Consider the following 25,916-nt stretch of genomic DNA (forward strand, 5'->3'; position numbering starts at 1 on the left):
CAGCCTGCACAAATATTGATGTATTTAAGCAAACAATGTAAATAAAAGTCACAACTAATAATGACTGATATCACAAAATTCTGGAGACACTGGGAAGCTGCCAAGATCATTATGGTGAATACCATTTTTCCAAAATCATATTTTTTTGCCTAAAGTCTTGAATTTTGTCATTGGCAACAAACTCAATTTTTTTTTCTCTTTCCTCCCTCCCTCCTTCTCTCTCTTTTTTCCTTTCCTCTTCCCCTTTCCCTTTCCTTGTTTTTCTTGAAGTTACGGATTCTCTTCGTTCATTTTTCAAGAGAGGTTTGTCAAATACCCAAGTACTCATCTTAGTAAAATTTGTGTTCCAGGAAAAAAAGTAGTTAATAATGCCATCTCACAATAGCTCTTCTTTGATACATCATACTTCAATATGCAGCAGAAGTACTTTATGAGGACTTCCAAGTTTTTACAAAGAATATTAAGTGTCAGGGTGGTTATAATAAAGTTAACTTATTATAAAATAATAAAGTAACTTTATTAGTTATGCTGGAGACAGCATTCTTTTTTTTTTTTTTTTTTTGAGACCGGGCCTCGCTTTGTTGTCCAGCCTGGAGTGCAGTGGCGTGACCTCGGCTTACTGCAGCCTCGACCTCCAAGGCTCAAGGGATCCTCCCAAGCCAGCCTCCGAGTAGTTGGGATTCAGGTGCGCGCCGCCAGGCCTGGCTAATTTTTGTATTTTTGGTAGAGACGGGGTTTCGCCATGTTGGCAGGCTAGTCTCGAACTCCTGACCTCCCAAAGTGCTAAGATTACAGGCGTGAACCACCGCGCCCGGCCCATTTTTCTTACTGTGAGCGTGTGGTGGTGAAGAAGAACTCCCGGTACGGTTGGTGTCATTCTGTAATTCCTGCGGAGGCGCCAGCACCTTGACCTGCCATTGCTTTTCTACCATCAGTGCAAACGTCAGCATTGTGCAAAGGGCAAATCACGTCTTCATATTAGTATGAAAATAATTTTGGCTTTGAAAGGGTGTTGGTGACCCTCAGGACAATGTTGGTCGACATCAATGGTTCTCAACGGGGCAGGGTGGGAGGGGTGGTTTTTCTTCCAGGGGAAATTTCACTGTCTGGGGAAACCATTGGCCGTCACAACTGACTAGTGGTGGCATCCCGTGGACAGAGACCAGAGATGCTGCTAAGTACCCTACAATGCACAGGACACCCCTTCCCCCAACAAAGCATTATCCAGTTTGAAATGTTAATGGCGCTGAGGCTGAGAAAGCATGACTTCCAAAAACGAGTGTTTTGGGCAGGAGAGTTGGTTAAATTAACAATCTTGATAACCTTTGTTACATGTGCTCGTTTATTTTCAAGACGTGACGCACAGCTACGTTCAGGCCTAATACTGCCTTCCGGGTCCAACTCACTTGTAACTTTCACGTGAAGGATGCAGTTCAGCCTCGCGCCTCCCTGACTAACTTCCCCGCCCCGCCGCCTCGGGCCCTTTATAACCGAGTTTTGCCTCGCTGTTCTCTGCGTCTGGCCGACCTCATCAGCTAGGCTATAAACTCCTTTGGGGCAGGAGCATATCCTAATCCTTTGAATCCCGTAAAATCGTTTTCCCCTCACCTTGTTCCCCACGGACTGGACGCGACGCTGCGCGGTACCGCGGGGGCGGCTCCTCTTGGTGCTCTCCTTAGCCCGCGCAGCCTCATTTTCCCGCGCTCCTGCGCTGCGGTCACTCGGTGCTGCTGTTAGAGGGCGCGCCCAGCCGCCTGGCCCTGATTACTACAAATCCCAGAAGGTCATGCGGTGGGGGCGGCCGCGGTGACTTCTGGGATTTGTGGTCTCGGAGAAGGGATTGGCGGAGGAGAAAGAGTCGTCTTTCCTTTGCCTGCTTCTGTGGACTGTTCGAACGCCCCGGGGTGGGCCAAACCCCTTTCTTAGGAAACCAGGGATCCAGGGCAGGCAGGTAGGAATTTGGGCGTGATAATTTCTGCTTCCAGTGGGCAAGAATGTAAACACGGGGCCTTGGGAGGCGTTATCAGGTAACGGGTTGCCCAGTCGGCGGTGGAAGCTGAGGAAGAGGAGGAAAACGAGGCGAGTGGGTGGTGTAATTAGGGCAGAAAGGACCTTCGGAGTAGGAATAGAAACCCGACAGGATCCGGTAGAGCCTGTTCGCTAGGGTTGGTCTCCAGGGACAAGCGAGTCTGGGGGTCGGGCCCGCAGTGGCACCTTCGCCAGGCTGCGCGGCCGCAACCTTCCCTGCGCGGTGGGAGGGGCGGGTCGAGCCGGCAGCTCCCCGCTGAAGAGGTGTCTGCGGCCCCAGGCGGTCCGTGCACGCGCAGGTGACGTCCGGGGCAGCCTTTCTGAGCATTTTTATTATTGTTGACCAATGAAGGGAAAGTCGCTAATACTGGTTTTTCTCTTGCGGTGGCGTTTTTGGGTAAATCGTTTCTTGGATTCCTCACCTCTGAATACCTCCTTCTACCCAGAAGGATGCTGTTGTGATCTCCTGATCTTGTTCATGTAGTGGTTTTTCCCTTTGGGTGCTGCATCCTGAGACAGTCAAGACAAGCCCTCTCTGGCAGCTGGGTAAATGTCAAGCCGTCAACAGTTATTGAGCGCCTACTATAGGGATCATTGTAACAGTACAGGAATTTAGAATACAGTGTCGTTGTTTAGAATTGTTATGCCATTCCTGAAATATATCCTGTATAAAAGGTTGAATTTGTCTGGTTTCATGAGTTTAACATGAACATGAAACCGGTGTGATTGTGGTTTACCCACATGATTTCTTATTCTGGTAAAAAAATGTTAAGTCTAGGATGTTGGCACCTCGTGCTTCTAACTAGACTTAGGAAACCCTCCTTCATAAGAAGTTTTCATTTCATGTTCAGATAGTCACAGAGGAACAATAAACTCGTACGGCTTAAGATATCTGAAACAACTGGGAGTGTTAAATTTTCCAATGCAGAAAGTGCTTTGCATGTTCTAGGATTCACACACCTTTTTAAGCCTGGCTAAGTTTTCTTCAAAGCTTAAGTCCTCCAGAAAGCCTCAAGTGTCCCTTCTCTGATGTCATGGCATCCTTTGTTTACTCTCTTGTAGCACTTACCGTGTATTGAAATTGACTGTACTCTGTGGTTTCCAGACACTTTTGAAGAAAATATAAAACTTTGCTAATGGCCTTGATAACAGATTCATGCTTTTACACCGTAGTGGGCCCTTGATACTACTGTTTGGTATCTGTATTTATCCTTTGTTGCTTTTCCTTATCTCCGCAGTGACTATTTTAGATCTTTTCCGTTTTTCTCAAGAACTCAGATATGTTATTTTCCTTTTACTTTGAGCAGATGACTAGCCGCTGTTTGCTGGAGAAATGTGAAGCTTAGGGCATGAAATTCCTCATTTTCCTTTCCCTCCATCCCTGAACTTGCCTGTATATTTCACTCAATATTAACTCTTCTTTTTGTCTGAGAGGAATGTATTTTTGTTTCCCTCTTTCAGGTTAAACTTGTCGATTGCTAGTGGCATCAGGCCTCCCACACCCTCATTACCTCCTTCTGTCCTGGCCTCTGCAGCCTCTGATCTCTAGAAGGTCTCAAGGGATCTGTGGAGGAGAATGACTCAAACACCTGAGGCAACAGTGTGCATGGTTTTTTCACGTATGGTTGAGAACCACCACCTTGGGCCTTAACCTGTGCTTGTCCCCAGCATTTGTAACAGTGGTTTGGGTTGGAAGATGGGGAGGGTAATTGGAGTCTGAATGACCTATGAATTTAAAAAAATCTGTGGGTCTGTATCTCACTTTTTCCTTTCCTTCCGACCCTATCACAGCCCCTCATATAATCTACAGATCTGATCAATGATTTTTTTTTTCCTTTGATCAATGATTTCTATTGTAATTTGCCTCCAGTAAACACACTAGGTTTCCTTTAGTATTAGTAGGGTTCCCACAGTGCCTGGTGCCTCACATTATGAATAAAGAAAGTTTCTAATCCCAGCACTTTGGGAGGCCGAGACGGGCGGATCACGAGGTCAGAGATCGAGACCATCCTGGCTAACACGGTGAAACCCCGTCTCTACTAAAAAAATACAAAAATTAGCCGGGCGCGGTGGCGGGCGCCTGTAGTCCCAGCTACTCAGGAGGCTGAGGCAGGAGAATGGCGTGAACCCGGGAGGCAGAGCTTGCAGTGAGCTGAGATCCGGCCACTGCACTCCAGCCTGGGGGACAGAGCGACGAGACTCCGTCTCAAAAAAAAAAAAAAAAAAAAAAAAGAATAAAGAAAGTTTCATTTGGAAACTTGAAACCGGAAAACGTGGTCATCATTCTTGTTACCATTAGGGATAATCATAAATACAAGACTTTTTTTTTTAATCTTGTCTTACATTGATATCTTGTCAGTCTTTCCTAATGATCTGTATTTTCTCAGGTTGTCCTCACTGTGTGCCTTTTAACTTCTGTTCCATAATATGCACACTTCCCGTTTTCAGCCATCTTCCCCTGTGATACTTATAATCATCTTCAAACGTGGGAAACTCATTCTCCTATATTATGATCAGTCTGGGGAGAGAGTTCGCATTGTCCTTATTCCCCAGCATAATTTATAATCCATTAGTCCTCCAGGTTTAAAAAAAAATCTCAGTTCCTGTGGAAAGCTTGTGGTTCACCTATATCAGCCTGTATATTTCTTTATTTCTTTTTTTTTTTTTTGAAATGGAGTTTTGCTCGTGTCGCCCAGGCTGGCGTACAATGGCACAATCTTGGCTCACTGCAACTTCTACCTCCCAAGTTCAAGTGATTCTCCTGCCTCAGCCTCCCAAGTAGCTGGGATTACAGGCATGCACCACCATGCCCGGCTACTTTTTGTATTTTAGTAGAGACGGGGTTTTACCATGTTAGCCAGGCTTGTCTTGAACTCCTGACCTCAGGTGATCCACCCGCCTCTGCCTCCCAAAGTGCTGGAATTACAGGCGTGAGCCACCGTGCCCAGCCCAGCCTGTATATTTCTTGATTGCTGTGATTTATTGGCTCTCTCTCATATTCATTAAGAACTCAGACATATGACTCACAATTTTCCTACCCCTCCAAATTCTGCCATTATTGTAGGTCTTTCCATGTGAATGACCTCACAGCCACCCTCACTTTTTTTCTCACCTTCCTTCTAGTGATTACAGGGATCATTTTATTGTGCTTCACTTGATCGCACTTCATAGAGACTGCGTTTTTGCACATTGCAACTGTACAGTAACCCTGTGTCGAGCAAGTCTTTTCGTGCTATTCGTCCAATAGCATGTGTGCACTTAGTGTCTCTGTGCTACATTTTGGTAATTCTTGAAATATTTCAGACTTTTTAATTATTACTATATCTGTTATGGTGATCTGTAATCGATGATCTTTGGTGTTAACAGTCGTAATCATTTTGGGCTGCCATGAACCATGCCCATATGAGATGGTGAACTTAATAAATGTGTGTTTTAAATGCTGTACCACCAACTGGCTATTCCCATCTCTCTTCTTCTCCTTGCGTCTCCCTGTTTCCTGAGACACAACAATATTGAAATTAGGCCAGTTAATCCTACAATGCCCTCTAAGTGTTCAAGTGAAAGGAAGAGTTACACATCTCTCATTTTAAATCAAAAGCTAGAAATGATTTTAGGAAGACATGTTGAAAGCCAATGCAGGATGAAAGCTAGGCCTGTTGCACCAAACAGCCAAGTGGTAAATGCAAAGGACAAGTTCTTCAATGAAATTGAAAGTGCTACTTCAGTAAACACACAAATGATAAGAAAGCAAAAACAGCTTTATTGCTAATATGGAGAAGCTCTGAGTGGTCTAGATAGATCAGACCAGCCACAGTATTCCCTTAAGCAGGAGCCTAATTTAGAGGAAGTTTCTAACTCTTTTCAATTCTGTGAATGCTGAGGGAGGTGAAGAAGCTGCCAGAGTAAAGTTTGAAACTACTAGAGGTTCGTTTATGAGGTTTAAGAAGCCATTTTCATAACATGAAAGTGCAGAGTAAAGCAGCACATGCTGATGTTATCCAGAAAAGATCTAGCTAAGATAATTGATGAAGTTGGCTACATTAAATGAGATTTTCTTTTTTTTCTTTTTTCTTTTGAGATGGAGTCTTGCTCTGTTGCCCAGGCTGGAGTGCAATGGCCATGATCTTGACTCACTGCAACCTCCACCTCCTGGGTTCAGGCAATTCTCCTGCCTTAGCCTCCCCGGTAGCTGGGGCTACAGGCGTGCGCCACCCACACCCAGCTAATTTTTGTATTTTTAGTAGAGACAGGGCTACACCATGTTGGCCAGGATGATCTTGATCTCTTGACCTTGTGAGCCTCCCACCTTGGCCCCCAAAGTGCTGAGATTACAGGTGTGAGGCACTGCGCCCGGCCACAAGATTTTCAGTGTAGATGACACAGCTTTCTATTGGAAGAAGATACTCTCCAGGGCTTTCATAGCTGCAGAGAAGTCAATGTTTGGCTTTAAAGCATCAGAAGACAGGCTGACTCCTTAAATTGAAGTCAATGTCTATTTACCATTCTCAAAATCCTATTGTCCTTGAGAATTATGCTAAATGTACTTTGCCTATGTTCTATAAATGGAACAACAAAGCCTGGGTGATGGCACATCTGTTTACAGCATGGTTTACTGAATATTTTAAGCCCACTGTTGAGACCTGCTCGTGAAGAAAAGATTCCTTTCAAAATATTACTCATTGACAGTGCACCCTGTCATCTAAGAGTTCTAATGGAGATGAACAAGATTAATGTTGTTTTCATGCCTGTTAACACAGCATCTTTTCTGCAGCCCATGGATCAAGGAGTAGTTTTCACTTTCAGGTGTTACTATTTAAGAAATACATTTTGTAAGGCTGTAGCTGCCATAGATAGTGATTCTTCTGCTTCATTTGGGCAAAGTCAATTGAAAACTTTCTGGAAAGGATTCTAATTCTAGATAACCATTAATAATATTTGTGATTCATGGGAGGTGGTCAAAATATCAACATCAACAGGAATTTGGAAGAAGTTGATTACAACCTTCATGGATAACTTTGGGGGGTTCAAGACTTCAGTGCAGGAAATAACTGCAGATGTGGTGGAAATAGTAAGAGAACTCAAATTAGAAGTGGAGCCTGAAGATGTGACTGAATTCCTGCAATCTCATGATAAAATTTGAAAGGATGAGGAGTTGCTTCTTGGGGATGAGCAAAAAAAGTGGTTTCTTGAGATGGAATCTACTCCTGGTGAAGATGCTGTTAACATTGTTGAAATGACAACAAAGGATTTAGAGTACATTATATAAACTTAGTTGATAAAGCAGTGGCAGGGTTTGACAGTATCAAGTCCAATTTTGAAAGAAGTTCTACTGTGGGTAAAATGCTACCAAATAGGATTGCATGCTACAGAAAAATTTTTTATGAAAGGGACAGTCAGTCGATGCAGCAAACTTCATTGTTGTCTTTTTTTTTTTTTTTTTTGAGACAAAGTCTTACGTTGTTTTTTTTTTTTTTTTGAGACAAAGTCTTACCCTGTTGCCCAGTGTGCCAGGGTGGAGTCCAGTGGCATGATCATGGCTCACTGCAGCCTTAACCTCCTGGGCTCAGGTGATCCTGCCTCAATCTCCTGAGTAGGTGGGACTACAGATGTGTACCACCACGCCTGACTAGTTTTTACAAATTTTTTGTAGAGATGAGGTTTTGCTGGTCTCAAGCTCCTGGGCTCAAGACCTCTACCTGCCTTAGCCTCCCAAAGTGCTAGGATTACAGACGTGAGCCAACATGCCTGACCACTGTTGTCTTATTTTAAGAAATTGTCACAGCCACCCCAGCCTTCAGTAGCCACCACCCTGATCAGTCAGCAGCCATCAACATTGAGGAAAAACTCTCCACCAGTAAAAAGGTTAGGACTTGCTGAAGGTTCAGATGATCATTGGCATTTCTCAGCAATAAAATGTTTTTAAATGAAGACATGTACTTTTTTTTTTTTTTTTTTTGAGACGGAGTTTCACTTTGTCACTCAGGCTGGAATGCAGTGGTGCGATCTCGGCTCACTGCAACCTCTGCCTCCTGAGTTCAAGCGATTCTCCTGCCTCAGCCTCCTGAGTATCTGGGATTACAGGCACATGCCACCGCGCCCGGATAATTTTTGTATTTTTAGTAGAGACGGGGTTTCACCATGTTGGTCAGGCTAGTCTCGAACTCCTGACCTTGTGATCTGCCCGCCTCAGCCTCCCAAAGTGCTGGGATTGCAGGCATGAGCCACTGTGCCTAGCAAGGCATGTACATTTTTAAAGATGATGCTATAACACTTAATGGACTATAGTGTAGTGTAAATGTAACTTTTATATGCATAGGGAGACCAAAGCATTTCTGTGACCCACTTTTTGGTATTATTCACTTTATTGCAGTGGTCTGGAACTGACTGTGCAACAACTCTGAGATAGGCCTGTGCTTATATATCACTTCAGCCATGTACATCAGTGATGAGGACCTTGAAACCTGCTCGAACTTAACACAATATTTCAATTCTCTCCCTCCCATACTCCCACAATGCCCATTCTTTGGTAGTTTCATAAAGCCCTCTGATTCGTTGCTTTTCTTTATGTTTTTGGTTCATTGCTTTTTTCCTCTATTTCTCTAGTTGATCATTTGATCCAAATCTCCTTGTGGTTATAGACTCTTTTAAGAATAGAATGAAACCTTAAACACTATTCTCCAAAATGTACACAGATATAAAGAATTTTATACAATTAATATACAGTTCCCGGTGTTTCTCAGTATCTTGAAGACCATCTATACAACTAGTAAATTTTTGGATCCCTCAGTTAATCTCTTCTCTAAATAAATATTTGTTGAATTATTTCAGGATTTCCGTTAACTTTGTTTTATCGTTTATCCTGTCTTTATTTCTTACATTTGTATATCATTGCAGATTTACCAAGAAGTTCAGCATCTGTTATTTATTTATTTATTTATTTTGAGATGCAGTTTTGCTCTGTTGCCCAGGCTCACTGCAACCTCTGCCTCCCCGGTTCAAGCAATTCTCCTGCCTCAGCCTCCCAAGTAGCTGGGATTATAGGCATGTACCACCATGCCTGGCTAATTTTTGTATTTTTAGTAAAGATGGGGTTTCATCATGTTGGCCAGGCTGGTCTCAGACTCCTGACCTCAAATGATCATTGGCCTTGGCCTTCCAAAGTGCTGGGATTACAGACGTGAGCCACCATGCCCAGTCAGCATCTGTTATTTTAAAATTTACCCAATAATTTTGTGAGTTAAGTCATTTACCAAGTTTGAATCTTTTAAAACCTTTTTATTTTGGAAAGTTTTAACACATATGAGAGGAAAAAGTACAATGACCACTATGTACTCATCACTCAATTTCATTAGTTATCAATTAAAAGCAATCTAACTTCATCTATATTTTCTCTTCCATTGTACTCCCAACCTTCACTGATTACTTTGAAACAATTCCTAGATGTCTTATAATTTCATATGAAATATTTCAGTTTGTATTTCTAAAAGCTAAGGGTTCTTTTTATAAGCGTAATTACAATACTATTATCACACCAAAGAAATAATAGCCATAATTTACCAGGTGCGGTGGCTCACACCTATAATCCCAGCAATTTGGGAGGCTGAGGTGGGTGGATCACCTGAGGTCAGGAGTTCAAGACCAGCCTCACCAACATAGCGAAACCCCATCTCTACTAAAAATACAAAATTAGCCGGGCGTGGTGGCACATGCCTGTAATCTCAACTGCTCTGGAGGCTAAGGCAGGAGAATCGCTTGAACCTGGAAGGCAGAGGTTGCAGTGAGCTGAGGTTGCGCCACTGCACTCCAGGGGGAACAAGTGAAACTCCATCTCAAAAAAAAAAAAAAAAAATAGTAGCAGTAATTCCATAATATCATCAAATATCAAATCAGTGTTCCCATTCCTCCTTTTTCATAAATGTTTCCTTCTGGCTGGGTGTGGTGGCTCACGCCTGTAATCTCAGCACTTTGGGAGGCTGACATGGGTGGATCTCCTAAGGTCAGGAGTTTGAGACCAGCTTGGCTAACATGTTGAAACATGTTAGCCAACATGTTGGCTAACATGTTTCTACTAAAAATACAAAAAATTACCCGGGCATGGTGGCACCTCCCTTCTTTCTCTTCTTTCTTTCCTGGCAGTTTATTTCTTGAAGAAACCAGCTTTATTTTCCTTTAGTTTCTGTTTTTTGCTATTTGCATCTCTGATGTGTTATTGAACATGCTTCACTTTATCCCGTATTTCTTATAAAATGGTAGAGGCCTGATCTGACTCAGTGTTAATTTTTGTAGGAGTACTTACTTCATGAGTGGCATGCTACCTCCATCAGGAGGTGTGTGATGTCCAGTTGTCTTTCTTAGTGATGTTAGTGGCCATTGATGATTATTGCCTACAGCCACTAATTAGGGTTGAAAAATGGTGATAGTCTAATCCTGTTATTTCCTCTTTACCTATTGGTTGGAATACTTCCATAAAAGACCAAGTTTTGGGCCAGGCGCGGTGGCTCACAGTTGTAATCCCAGCACTTTGGGAGGCCGAGGTGGGTAGATTACCCGAGGTCGGGAGTTCGAGACCAGCCTGGTCAACATGGAGAAACCCCGTCTCTAGTAAAAATACAAAAATTAGCTGGCGTGGGTGGTGTATGTGTGTAATCCCAGCTACTCGGGAGGCTGAGGCAGAAGAATCGCTTGAACCCGGGAAGCGGAGGTGGCGGTGAGCCAAGATCGTGCTACTGCACTCCAGCCTGGGCCACAAGAGTGAGACTCCATCTAAAAAAAAAAAAAAAAAAAGAACCAAGTTTGAATTTTAAAGCTGTTTCTTTTTAATTTTCCAGAATGGCTTCCTTTGGGTGGAAGAGGAAAATCGGTGAGAAGGTCTCAAAGGTCACTTCCCAGCAGTTTGAAGCTGAAGCTGCTGATGAGAAGGATGTAGTTGACAACGATGAAGGGAACTGGCTTCATGCCATTAAACGTAGGAAAGAAATTCTTCTTGAAGGCTGTGCTGAGAAAAGTAAACAGCTGAAGGACGAAGGAGCCAGTTTGGCTGAAAATAAAAGGTATGTATTTAAAGTTGTTTTTTTTTTTTTTTAATGGAGAACAGCTTACATTTTCTAGCTCAGTGTCAGTAATGGGATGAAGAGTTATGAATTTGATAAATTCATGTTTTTAAAATCTATTTTAGGTGCTAAATTAGTCAAAGAAATAAAGTGTTTCAAAGTCATCTGAAAAATGAGAGTTTGTAAAATAGTTTTCAGGATGCAATGAAAGTTTGTAAAATAGTTTTCAGGATGCTAATTATGTCCCTGCTTTGCTGTCATTTTTGTTGTGCCTAAAGAAGAGTAAATGCTAAGTAAAATGTAATTCAGTGATTGGTCAGTAAAAGGTGGTCTTATCGCTGGAAACTTTCTGCTTATGACATTATGTATCAGGTAAATTAAGCATTTCCTGAATAGCTTTGAGGGCATGTACATTAAAAAAACAGGTATTTAGTTATTCTTTGCCATTTACTTATTATATACTTGAGTAAATATGACTTACTCTATAGGAATTTGATAATAGCTTCATTTATTTTTAGCCCTTCCTTACCTAAGTTGTTCCTATATGTACCCATTTCTTTTTTCCTTTCCTCTTTTTCTTACTTTTTTATTCCTTTTCTCCTTTTTCTGCTTAGATTTTTAAAAGAGACCAAAAATCATTTTTCATTAGTCAGTGAGGAAAAGACAAATTTTTCGTAGATTCTGTTGAGAAAACTGGATTACTACATAGAGGAAAATAAAACTGGATCTGTATCTAATACCATGTACAAAGATGGACCCTGGAGGGATTAAAAATTTGTGAAAGGTAAAACTATGTAGTTAATAGAAGAAAATATAGAATGGTATCTCTATAATCTATGGTGGAAAAGGCCTTTTTTATTTTGAAAAAATTTCAAATCTATATTAAAGAATAGTACAATTGGCTGGGTGTGGTGGCTTATACTAATAATCCCAGCACTTTGGTAGGCCAAGGTGGGAGATTTGCTTGATCCCAGGAGTTCGAGGATGTGGTGAGCTATGATCTTGCCACTGCACTCCACCCTGGGCAACAGAGTGAGACCCTGTCAAATAAATAAATAAATAGTATATCTAGTATGATTCCAGTTCCAGTTTTAAAAAATTCTGGCTGTGTGCGGTGGCTTGTGTCTGTAATTTTTGTGCTTTGAGAGGCCGAGGCAGGAAGATTGCTTGAGCCCAGGGGTTGAGCCTACGGTGAGTTGTGACTCTGCTGTTGTGCTCCAGCTTGGGTGACAGAGTGAGACACTGTCTCCAAAACAAAACAAAAAAATAGGACAATCACATATTTCCTCTATCTAGACTCAACAATTCTTAATATTTGCTTTATCTCTGTCTTTCTACACATGCACACACACACACACATATACACAGGCATACATAATTGCATATTTACAGGGGTTTTTTGCTACTCTATTTGAAAGTAAGTTTCAGACATTATGACACCTACTGGTAATTCCTCACGTTTCTTCTAAGAATAAGGGTGTTATCTAACATATTTTTACCTAACCTAAGAAAATTAACAATTTTATATCTAATATTAGTTCCTGTTTAGGTTTTTCCAGTTTTCCCCCAAATGTCTTTTACAGTATATGTTTTTAAAACCAGGATCTAAGGAGTTCACACATTATATTTGGTTATTATGTCTCTTTAATGTCTTTTGACGTCCTTGGGTTTTCTACTTTTATCCCCCATGACATTGACTGATGGAAGAGTCCAGACCAATTTTCTGTTTGATTGTTTCCTTGTGTGTGTCGTTTAATTTGTTCCTCTATCTCATGTGTTTCTTGTAAATGAAAGTTAGGTGCAGAGATTAAATTTAGAGTCTAAATATTTTTGGCAAGTATATGTCATAGGTAACATTTGTGCTTTATACTGCATCATATTGGGAGATAAATAACATTATATTGCCCTCTCTATTAGTGCAGCCATTAGAAAGACATTGTGCCTATGTCTGTCTCTTTGCTCTGTTTGGTATCTGTTGAGAGCCATATTTTTATAAAAAGCTTAAAGCATTGTCCTCTGCGAAGAAAATATATTAGAAAAATTACACTTGACAGTATGAGAATTGTTGATTTGAATAAATATATGATTTTTAGAAGATGTATATATGACCAGCAGGAATAGTAGCCTAACAGGCCTTTGGTTGGGACAGAATACACTTCAGATCATCCAGAAATCTAAAATCAGGCCTGTGTGCCTTTGACTGGTATCTTCCATGTGGTGTTGAAGAGTTTGAGAATTTAAAAGAAAATGAAGTAATACTAAGCAAGAAGCACTTTTTTCTTTGTTCCTTAAAAACAAAACAAAACTGGTAAGAGTGGTGATAAGATTTCTTGTTAATAATTTTTGTAAAAATGAATCAAAGTTGAGGAACCAACATGTTAGCTTTTAGGTCTGTTTTATTTTTGATTCTGGTGTAATCTTTTATTATATTTTAATATAAAACTTAAAATGGTGCTTAAGTTATGAAATACTAGCATCTCAAATTGGGAATAAAGGGTGGAAAATAAATAACAATCAAGATCTATTAACTTAACTACCTAATGTTAGGTTGTGAATTCTCATTTGTGGTATTTTAGGCATAAAGATTTTTATCTTACAAAACTGTGTAAGATTGACTAGTGTGTCTTAGAAGAAAACCAAATGTAAATCCTTAATTATGAATACTTTGAGTACATCCATAAAACATCTTTAGAAACTCCTGTAAATGCCTGTTAAAAGTTCATTAACTTTGCTGTTTTCCTGGACCACACTAATGTGTGGAAGGAAAAGCTATTCTGTTATTGCCATTGGATTCCCTCTGAATTTGCTGTGACAGAGAAGAGATATCAGCATCGTAGACAAACACAATAACTTTTGTTTTCTGCCTGTATGTCGAAAGATTGAGTCATTTCACTAAAACCAATGGGATTGGATGCTTTGTTTTGGGTGGAGAACACTATAACATGATTAAGTTTTTTGCTCTTTAGCATTTATTTTTGAGTAATGTATATACTGCGTTAGAAAATAACTAAAAAGATATATATTTTTTTGAGGTGGAGTCTTGCTCTGTCGCCCAGGCTGAAGTGCAGTGGCGTGATCTTGGCTCACTACAACCTCCTCCTCCTAGGTTTAAGCAATTCTTCCTGCCTCAGCCTCCCGAGTAGCTGGGATTACAAGTGTGTGCCACCACACCCAGCTAATTTTTGTGTTCTTAATACAGATGGGATTTCGCCATGTTGGCCAGGCTGGTCTCGAACTCCTGACCTCAAGTGATCTTCCTGCCTTGGCCTCCCAAAGTGCTGACATTACAGGTGTGAGCCACCGTGCCCAGCCAAAAAATATTTAACAGGCTATTAAACTTGATTGAAAGTGATATAAGGAAGAATAATTAAATTAGATTTAAGGAAGACTGAGTCCCTGCCTACCAAATCAACTTCATCTTAAACTGTGCTTATTTTCACTACATTTTAGCCAGATGGGCTTTCTTCATTTTTTTGAACATAGTTATTGTACAACTTTGTGTTATGACTCTGTCTGAAAACCTTTTTTCTCTGGTTTTCTGATGCCTGTCTTCCTGTCCTTTGGATTTCTGCTCATTTGTCATTTTCTCAGCAGTTCCCTCTTTGATTACCAAGTCTGAAGTAACATCCCTTACTCACCCTTTTTCTATTACATCAGCCCATTTTGTTTTTTAGCATTTCTCCCTTTTTGAAGTTACTGTATACACTTATTTAGTGTGTTTAGTGTATTTTGTGTATATGTTGTTTTTCTTCTGTAGGAATGTAAGCTCCAGGATAGTAAGGAATTTATCTAATTTGTATAGTGTCTTCAGCTCTTAGAATAATTTGTGGTACTTACTAGGCCCTCAGTAAATATTTATAAAGCTGTGATGTTTTTTGGCTATATTATGTAAAAAAAAGGTTTTTGTAAGCTAGCTACCATTTACTGCATGATATCTATAGAATATACATTTAAGAACTCCAAATTAGAATATAGTATTCTGAGAATATATTTTATTTCATACCCAAACCACAAAGGGCCTTTGGGAGTAAAATTTTCTCATCCTCCTCCTGAATGAGAATGTGGCACTTGATAGTAATTGCTCTATTCTGGGTCTTATTCTTTTTCTCTTTTTTTTTAATTTCACAAGGATGGCAGAATTCTTTTTCTCATAACTCTTACTCTTCCCATTCCCCTGTTGTTTTATGTACAGAAGGCTTTGTTTATACAATAGGAAAATAACAATAGATTTTATAATGTAGTAATTATGGTCTGGGCATTAGTGCCAGATGGCCTTGTTTCTTATACTAGGTCTGCTGTTGACTAGCTTTGCAATATTAGGCAAGTTATTCAGCCTCTCTGTGTTTAAGTTTCCTTTTCTGCAAAAAATATCTACCTCATAACGCTGTGATGTGATGATGTGATGATGACATGAATTTACATATGTAATGTACTTAATATATTGCCTGCCACATAGTAAATACTCAGTAAATATTAGTTGTTATTATTATTACTATTATAATGGTCCTAATTATTCTGTGTCCTTGATTGGCTATATATTTCTTCACTTGCAGTTGCCTCATGGGGTTCTTATAAGGCTGAAATCCAATAACGGACACAAAAATACTTTAAAAATTAGGCATGGGTTTCTACTGACAGCCATGAGAGAGTTTCTAGAACTAGACCTAGATGGCCCCAAACAACTAGAAAATTGGACAAAAGATATAAAAAAACTGTTTTCAACCATTGGACAATAGTCAGCATAGGACTCTTATCTTTGAGAGAAGGGGCAAAAACAGGATGATCCCTATGAGCTTCCTTAATTTGTTTTTTTTCTTTTTTTTTGAAACAGAGTCTCGCTCTGTTGGCCAGGCTGGAGTGCAGTGGCATAATCTCGGCTCACTGCAACCTCTGTCTCCCAGGCTCAAGTGGTTCTCCTGCCCCAGTCTCCCGAGTAGCTGGGATTACAAGTGTGTGCCACCACGCCTAGCTCATTTTTGTATTTTTAGTAGAGATGGGGTTTTACCGTATTGGCCAGGCTGGTCTTGAACTCCTGACCTCAGCTAATTCGCTGTCCTTGGCCTCGCAGAGTGCTGGGATTACAGGCGTGAGCCACCGCGCGTGGCTGAGCTCCCTTAATTTCTGCCTGAAGGTAGTCTCCAGGGAATGGGCACATGGAAGAGGAAACCAGATAGACCACAGTGGTCTTACTGAGTGAGGAGATGGAGATTGGACTTTGGAGAGGCTGACACAGCTAGAAGTTGCAGAATAGAGTACCAGAGAAGAGGAAACTACTCAGAGAAAAAGCTCCAGAAGTCTATGAGGTCCCTTTGAGTCTTTTTTGAACATTAGGCCATGCAACTATGGGGGAATTTCTGTAAATCCAGAGAAAATGACTGAGAAGTTGTAAGCTGAACCATTCCCAGCATTCATGCAGAGCAGAGAGCTATTCAAGCTTCAGCCATTCAGAATGGAGTGTCTTTGATGGTCACCAGAAATATTTACTGGAGTCACAGGGGGTTATTTCTTAGTAGAATGACTACACTATCCTTGGAGGGAAGGCTACTCCAGACCTTCCCTAGAAAAGCTTTAAAAATAGGTTTTGAAGGGTTCAAACTGATACTTTCAAACTTTACTGCCTGCCAGAATAGAGCCCAGTATTTTTAGTCGACAGTGTAATGTTTAAAATATTCAGCATCTAATAAAAAATTACTAGACATGCCAAAGAGTCGGACACTGTGACCCATAAATAGGAGACAAATCAGTCAATAGAAACAGATTCAGAAATAACGTAGATGATGGAAGTAGTGTACAAAGAGGTTAAAATGGTGATATATTTAGATAATTAAAGGAAAACAAACATAATGAGGAGTGAAATGGAAGATATATTAAAAAAGGAACATGTAGAAATGAAAAATACGATATCTAAAATAAAAAATATACTGAACAGTTATGCTAGTCTGGGTCCTTCTAGAAGCACATGCCAAGACTGGCTTAAACATGCAAAGATTTCATTAGGGGAATCATTGTATGAGAGGACATAGGGTGGGAACTGAGTAAATCTGGGAGAGCTATGCTTGTCTGACCCCCAATGAAGGAGAGAGGGAGGGAAGATTGGATGGAAATGTCTTAGGCTGTCATATAATCTAAAGAAAGTTGGACAATACCTTGGATAGTCCTAAAGTCAGAGTTGTCCTTCATTGGAGTCCCATGCCCCTCGGAAGTGAACTGGTCTTATTTCTGATACTTGCAGTTAATGTGGAGAAAAGCCATGAGATATTTATCCTTGCTGCAAATGTGGCCATGGATTTCAGAGTGTAGCAGCTGAGGTCAGCTGGAGGTCTATGCAAGGTGATGGAATGACGTCATTAAAGTTTTGAAGGAAAGTAAAACTGCCAACTTAGAATTCTTTGTACCACAAAAATATCTTTCAGAAATGAAGGCAAAATAACTTTATCGGACAAACAAAAGCTGAGATAACCCATTACCAGTAGGCCTGGACTTCAAGAAATATTAAAAGAGGCCGGGCACAGTGGCTCAAGCTTGTAATCCCAGCACTTTGGGAGGCCGAGACGGGCGGATCACGAGGTCAGGAGATCGAGACCATCCTGGCTAACATGATGAAACCCCGTCTCTACTAAAAAAAATACAAAAAACTAGCCGAGCGTGGTGGCGGGCACCTGTAGTCCCAGCTACTCGGGAGGCTGAGGCAGGAGAATGGCGTAAACTCGGGAGGCGGAGCTTGCAGTGAGCTGAGATCCAGCCACTGCCCTCCAGCCTGGGCTGTCTCAAAAAAAAAAAAAAAAAAAAAAAAAAAAAAAAAAAAAATTAAAAGAAATTATTTAGGTAGAAGGAAAATCATACCAGATAGAAATTTGTATCTAAGTAAAGAATGAAAGGGTTCTGGAAGTGGTAAACATGGGTAAGTATGAAGACTGATTTAAAAAACAAAATCTTTAAAAAGGTGATTGATATTAAATAACAGCAACATTTTGCAAAATTATATAGAAGTAAATATATAACAATTGTAATAGAAAGCATGAAGGGATAAATGGAATTATATTGCTCTTAGGCTGTTATGTTGTATTCAAACCTAGACCCTAGAGAAACCATTAAAAAACAATAAAAGGCTTATAAGCCAATAATGGGGTTAAATAAAACAATTAGAAGCTGAATACTTTTTTTGCTTTTTAAAAAAGCACAATTTGTAGTATTATTCCCAAATCTAAAATTGTTAGAAAAAAAATTCAGCAAAACATGTATAAGAACTATATGAAAACTACAAAATGTTGCTGAAATGTTAAAAGACCTAAATAAATCAATAAATATACACTATACTTATATTAGTTTGTCCCCACACTGCTATAAACAAATACCTGAGACTGGATATGAAGAAAACAGGTTTAATTGGCTCACGGTTCTGAGGGCTGCATAGGAAGCATAATGTTGGCATCTGCTCAACTTCTGGAGAGGCCTCATGAAAGCTGTAATCATAGCAGAAGGCAAAGGTAGGAGCCAGCACTTCACACGGCTGGAGCAGGAGGAAGAGAGAGTGAAGGGAGTGGGAGTGCTACACACTTTTAAGCAACCAGATCTTGCAAGGACTCACTATCATGAGAACAGTGCCAAGAGGGAAATCTGCCCCCATGATCCAATTACCTCCTACCAGGCCCCTCCTTTAATACTGGGGATTACAATTTGACATGAGATTTGGGTGGGGATACAGATCCAAACCATATCAATGCTTATAGATTGGAAGACTGTATTTTGTTAATACATCAGTTCTCCTGAAGTTGATCTGTAAACTCAGTGCAGTTCCAATCAAAATCCCAGCAAACTTGCGTTTGAGATAATTGACAAGCTTATTCTAAAATTTATGTGGAAATGCAAAGAATCTAGACTAGCCAGAAGAATTTTATGAAGTAAAACATACTTAGGGAACTTACATTACTTAATTTCAACCCTTACTGTGTTTTTAAATGTTATACCTTCATAGTACTAAAGATAGACATATGTGGATCAATGAAAATGATCTGTGATACAGAAATGACTCACATGTATGTGGTCAGTTGATACAAATGAAAACTTCTGGTTTTTAAAAGGCTTAATTGAGAACATGAAAAGTCAGGCCACAGACTGGGAGAAAATATTTCCAGTACATATATCTGACATAGGACTTGTTTCCAGAAGATAGAAGAGCTCTTTTTTTTTTTTTTTTTTTTTGAGACGGAGTCTCACTCTGTCGCCCAGGCTGGAGTGCAGTGGGACGATCTCGGCTCACTGCAAGCTCCGTCTCCCGGGTTCACACCATTCTCCTGCCTCAGCCTCCCAAGTAGCTGGGACTACAGGAGCCTGCCACCACGCCAGGCTAATTTTTTGTGTGTTTAGTAGAGACGGAGTTTCACCATCTTAGCTAGGATGGTCTCGATCTCCTGACCTCGTAATCTGCCCACCTCGGCCTCCCAAAGTGCTGGGGTTACAGGCATGTTCCACCGCACCTGGCCTATAGAAGAACTCTTACAACTCAGTAGGAAGAAGACAAGGTATTCATGTAAAGAATGGGTAAAAAGTTGGAGCAGATGCTTCACAAGAGAAAATATATGAATGGCCAAGAAGCATACGAAAAGTTGCTCAACATTATTAGTCATCAAGAACTTTCAAATTAAAACCACAATGAGATACTATTACCTAGTTACTAGAATGCTAACATTGAAATGATTGACAGTATCAAGTGTTGGCAAAGATATGGAGCAAGTTAAACTTTTATACATTGCTCTTGAAAATGTAAAATAGCTTTACCTCTTTGGCAAACTGTCTGGTTGTTTCACGTATTTCATTTTATTTTATTTTTGAGATGGAATCTTGCTTTGTTGCCCAGGCTGGACTGCAGTGGCATGATCTCGGCTCACTGCAACCTCCACCTGCCGGGTTCAAGCAATTCTCCTGCCTCAGCACCCCCAACTAGCTGGGATTACAGGTGCGCACCACTACACCTGGCTAATTTTTGAATTTTTAGTAGAGACGGGGTTTCACTGTGTTGGCCAGCCTGATCTCGAACTCCTGACCTCAGGTGATCTGCCTGCCTTGGCCTCCCAAAGTGCTGGGATTACAGACCTGAGCCACTATGCCTGGCCTGTTTCACATAAAGTTAAATATATACTTTACTGTACAATCTCACAGTTTTATTCCTAGATACTAACTCAGAAGAAATGAAAGCATGTATCCATGCAAAGACTGTTCTAACAATGTTTCTAGCAGCTTTATTAATAGTATCCGTGAACTGGGACAACCTAAATGTCCATCAGCAGGTGAATGAATGAATAAATTGTGGTATTTCCAAACAATAGTATTCTATTGAGCAGTAAAAAGAAATGATTGACATCTCAAATACATTGTGCTAAGGGAAAGAAGTCAGAAAGAGTACATACCATCTGATTCTCATTTTATAAATCTGTCTAAAGACAAATTAATCCACAGTGACAGAAAAAATCAATAGTTGCCTGGGGTCAGCAGTTGGGGTAGGTTTCCCGAGAAAGGGGCACAGAGAACTTTTTGAATTGACAAAAATGTTCTTTGTTGTGATGGTTGTGGTTGTATTTACATGAGTGTATACATTTAAAACTCATCAAAAAGTATGCTTAAAGTAGATACATTTTTTGATATAAATTACACACTAGTAAATTTGATTAAAAAAACAAAGTTTTGAGTGCTTGTCAAATGTAAAATAATTCTATATTTGTTTCATATATCTTTATATGTGTTCATAATGTATTTGTGTTCTGAATTTGCTGTTATAGTGCAAGTTAATTGGTAGAAGAGATAATTTAGATTTCAGTAAAATTTCAAATCTGAATGTTACGTATTTTGGGGTCTTGGCTATTTTATCACTCTGTCAGCTTTCTTTAGTAACTCTTGTGCATCACTTGTAGGATAGTAGCAGAAGTCCCCAGTCTTTCTTTTTGTTTTTGTTTTTTGCTTTTGAGATGGAGCCTCGCTCTGTTGCCCAGGTGGCTGGAGCACAGTAGCACGATCTTGTCTCATTGCAATCTCCACCTTCCAGGTTCAAGCGATTCTTGTCCATCAGCCTCCTGAGGAGCTGGGACTACAGGTGTGCGCCACTATGCCCAGCTAATTTTTTGTATGTTTAGTAGAGATGGGGTTTTGCCATGTTGCCCAGGTTGGTCTTGAACTCTTGGACTCAGGTGATCCTACCGCCTCAGCCTCCCAAAGTGCTGGGATTACAGGCGTGAGCCACCATGATCAACCTTGAGTGGTTTTTAAATTCAGAAGTCTTACCTTAGAGTATTCATGATTCTTTTTACAAAAATCTGATTTGCTCTTCTACCCAACCCCCAAGAAATTTTGGTGCTTAATAGGGATAGTATAGTGAGTATAGTGGTTAAGAATGTAGATTTTGAAGTCAGGTTACCTCCATTCAAATCCCAACTTTATCATTTCTGTCTACATAAACTTTGGGCAGTTATTCTTTGTCAATTTCTACCTCATTGGTCAAATGGTGATATATATCTTATAGAATTTTGGAAGATTAAAGAGCAAAGTCCATGTAAAAGCATGCTACCTAGCACCTGATAAGCACCAAGTGAAATGTACTTTAGATATAACAATTTAGGATTTTATATGTTCTTGGTATATTTCCTGCAGTGTTAATATATATATTTTTGTAAATTATTTTGTTCAAATGTCTTTTTCTAGTGTATTACAAACTAGATTATACCTTCTCAAGAGTCACGGTTAGTCCCAACTTTGACATGTTGGCTTTTAAAGTTTCAGCCACTAGATGGTGATATTTGACTATCTAGCTAACTGGTCTAATTTTTCTGTTAGAATCAGTTGTATGTGTATGAAGCAGGAATATAAATTAGAATTTACCATGCATTTTGTTCTTGTGTAGAAAAGTATACCTACTAATGTAAATTTGAGGGTGATCTTGCTGTGTGACCTACATTCTACAGATTACCCACATCAGTATATTTAATGACAGTGGTTTTGCCTCATGTTCTGTGGAAAAAAATAGATACAATTCTTGTAGAATGACTTTATTTTCTCACCAGCACATCTTCCAACCTTATTGTATTTGTGCCTATATGATCTGTCATCATTCCATTTTAATGAAGTGCCCTGCTCTTATCAAAGGCCCACCACTCCACTTGTACTCTAGACCCCATCCCTTTGTGCCTTCTCAGGAACGTTGTTCTAAAATAGTCCTCTCATTTTTATATCATCTGTTTCTCCTTTTCTCTCGGCTCCTTCTCACTGGCATGCAAACATACCCTGATAACATCCATTTAAAAAGCTTCTCTCCAAATGCTCTGCCGTTTCTCTGCTCCCCCTGGACTACAAACTCCATTTCTTGATGAACCATCCAGTCATATTTCTGTCCCCGTGAATCCACTGAAACTGCTTTTGTAAAGGTTATCAATGACCTCTGTGTTGTCAAATCTAGCCTCTGTTCTCATTTATTGTGCTTCTCATCATTCAGCATAGGTGACCACGCTCTTCCTAAATGCACTGCTGTCTCCTCTTCCACACCACCATGCTGTCATGCTTGTCCTTGTCTCCATGTCTTCTCCTTTTTAATCTTTGCTTGCTCCTTTCCTTTTGCTCTCCAGATCAACAATCATCTGTGTTTGTGGAGCTATTGCCAGCTTAACATAGACCTTGTATTTATTCTTCTTTCTTCATGCCTTACTTCTGTTTTTCCCTTGCTCTTGATTGCCTAGGATCCTACCCACTCAATAAAGATTTAGCCAGTAAGCTTTGGCATCAGGCTCTGTTTTCCAGGTAACCCAGATTATCCTGGATTTCTTTCTTTTTTTCACTCATACCAAGTCCAAGTTGAGCCACCTTTACATTTTCAGTGTATTGTAAATCTTTTTCCCCTTTCTGTTTTCACTGCTGCTATCCTTATCTATGGTTATCTCATACCTAAATTACTTTGGTTGTCTCATATCTAGCCTCCCTGTGTACATTTTTGTACCCTTACTGTCTGTTCTTCTCCCCTGGGTCTGACTGATCTTTTAAAAATGTAAATCAATAATTCATGTCTCACTGTTGTATAAAAACTCTGGATTCTTCATCACACATACAGTTAAATCCACATGCATAACTATGGCTTATTGTATTCTCTGTGATCATGGCTTTGGCCCACCTCCCTGAACTCTGACTTCCCTTCCTCTGGTTTTATTTCCTCTCCACAAAAACATGGTTTAGTCCTTCCCCAGGTTCTTTCCTTTGCCTGGAATGGACTTTCTCCAGATTTTCAGTTGTCTGACCCCGTTTTGTCACTCAGGTCTCAGCTTCAATGCGTTCCTAGGAAGACCTTTCTTGACCGCCCATTCCGAGTAGCCACTAGGTCACTCCCTATCACATTCCTCCATTTGTCTTTTATCATGGCACTTATATTTTAACTTAGTTTGTTGTCTTTCTTTCTCTTTCCCCTTCTAACATGCATACACTTTAGAAAGTAAAATATAGAAGAATAGTAGGGACCTATTATATCTTGTTGGGTGCTGCATACTTAGTACTTATTACTAGAATTCTACCTGTGCCAGAGTAGATGCCCAGTAAATATTTATAAAGTGAATAAGCTGTTAACTATATAGCTCATTAAATTTAAAGCCACAGTAAATTAGAAACCTAATTGGGAGTAAAGTAGCTAAACACGTTGACATTTCTATCTGGTAAATGAGTGTGCTATCTAACATATTTAGCTTGATCACCAGCTGTTCTTTACCTCAGTGTAGGGCATTATCTCATCCTGCCCTATTGTAGTCCATGGAACTATTCCCTTTGCTTCCTTCCTTGTGCTAGTTCAGTTGCATACTGTTAAGATTGTCCTTAAACTGGCAGAATCAGACTTTGGTCATTTATTAACCACAGTGACTTTAAACCAAGTTTTTATCATTTAATGCTTCCTATCCAACAGCTGCAGTAGGGCTGTGTCTGTTCAGTCTGTTCCAAACTGAAGTTGAATTAAAAGATATGCTGCAGAAGTTACCAGAGACTATTGATTTGTTCAGTGCCAAGTTTCCTGTGATCTAAAAATGGAGGAACTAAGTGGCGCCACCCTTTGTTTGCAGGCCAAGAGAAGTAAACCAAAGAGAGATGAGAAGGGGGAATAATTGAGTAAGTTGGTGATAGTGAAGTAAATGTCCACATTTCTTGCTTTGTTTAGTGTGGAAAACAGCTCACTTGTTCCTTTAAACCTTTATAGGCCTCCTTGGCAACAAAGCACATTTCATTGAGTGATGCCTCTGCTGGCAGCAGTGGTTATGTTTTCAAAATAAAAGGCAGTGCAGTCGAGACGACAGGACATTTTTCTTTTTTCTCAAATCTGTGAGCCTGTGTTTACCCGTGTGTGTGTGTATGTGTGTTTGTATGTATATGTATATGCACACATGCATACCTGCTTAATAAAAAGAAAAAACTAGTGATGGTCATTGTCACCTTGAACCTCTTAGTTTATTTTGTACTTCAGACAACTTAAGCTTAGGAACGTAAGCAGCTTTGTGGGGTTGGGGATGGGATAAGCCATCCTGTTCTCAGCAGTAGTGCTAGTGGTATTTTGGGCAAGATAGATCTTTATTGTGCAGGCTTGCTCTTTGCCTTGAAGACTGTTAACATCCCTGACCCTCTGCCACTAGTGCCTCCAAGTCGCAGTGATGACCACAAATGCCTTCTGTGGGGCGATAACTTCTTCTGGTTGAGTTGGGCAGAAAATAGGACTGGAAGTAAAAAGTAAATTTGACAAATATGATAAGCTTTTAACAGTGGTTGGGACAAGTAGATCTAGGGTTGGCAAACTTTATTTATGAAAACAGCCTGTTTTTATAAATAAAGTTTTATTGGGACACAGCAATGCCCATTTTTTGAATGCATTGTTTATGGCTGATTTGGGGATACAGTAATAGAGTTGAATAGTTGTGATAGACTGTATGGTTCACAAAGCCTAAAATATTTACTATATGGACCTTTACTATGTCACTCCTTACTCTAGAGACCAAAGACCTTCAGCTTCTTCCTCACAAGCTGTCAAAGACTCCTGAAACCTCAAACATCCAAGGTCATAAGGTCCCTCTGCTAAACCTAGAATTCTAATGTTTTTGTTTTTTTCTACCCACATTCACATTCCCCTAGTCTTGGGATTTCTTATAATTTCTATACTTGAAATAATGAATGGAACAAAGTAAGAATTAACATTTTTACCACTTTTGTCTTAGGATAGAATTTGTTTTTATTACCATTTTTTTTTTCCTGTTAAGAGCATGCTACATCTGTCCCCTCTTTTCATGCTTTATATGCTTCTCTCTGCTGCCTTCAGGAGTTGGAGAAGGTAGGACAAATGAGGCAGATAGAATCTGTTATATTAGGCTGGGCACAGTGGCTCATGCCTGTAATCCCAGCACTTTGGGAGGCCAAGACGGGCAGATCAGTTGAGGTAAAGAGTTTGAGACCAGCCTGGTCAACATGACGAAACCCCATCTCTATGAAAATACAAAAATTAGCCGGGTGTGGTGGCGTGTGCCTGTAGTCCCAGCCACTCGGGGGACTGAGGCAGGAGAATCACTTGAACCCGGGAGGCAGAGGTTGCAGTGAGCCGAGATCATGCCGGTGTACTCCATGTACTCCAGCCTGGGTGACAGAGCCAGACTGTCTCAAAAAAAAAAAAAAAAAATTCTGTTATATTATTACCTTCTACAGTCCCAGAAATGTTCTGGGTACTGTAGAGCATATAAGCAAATCTACCCTTTGGTTCCTGAACTCATTAGAGAAGAGAAGACAAAAATACAAGGAGGAATTAGAGCACAACTAAATGGGAGGCATACCTGATATAGTTAC

General features: G+C 40.1%; 1 protein-coding gene across 1 annotated transcript in view; it reads left to right on the top strand.

The window, feature by feature from the left end:
* Window positions 1–1,809: 1,809 nt before the first annotated feature.
* The window catches only part of TTC33 (tetratricopeptide repeat domain 33), a 41,695-nt gene continuing 17,588 nt past the window's right edge, over window positions 1,810–25,916 (top strand). The window contains exons 1-2 of the mRNA XM_007961466.3: window positions 1,810–1,951; window positions 10,857–11,078. Of these exons, the coding sequence (XP_007959657.2) occupies window positions 10,858–11,078 (221 nt within the window). The 5' untranslated portion in view covers window positions 1,810–1,951; window position 10,857. The remainder of the gene's footprint in view (window positions 1,952–10,856; window positions 11,079–25,916) is intronic.

The sequence above is a fragment of the Chlorocebus sabaeus genome, chromosome 4 (genome assembly GCF_047675955.1).
Source record: "Chlorocebus sabaeus isolate Y175 chromosome 4, mChlSab1.0.hap1, whole genome shotgun sequence".
NCBI classification, from domain to species: Eukaryota; Metazoa; Chordata; class Mammalia; order Primates; family Cercopithecidae; genus Chlorocebus; species Chlorocebus sabaeus.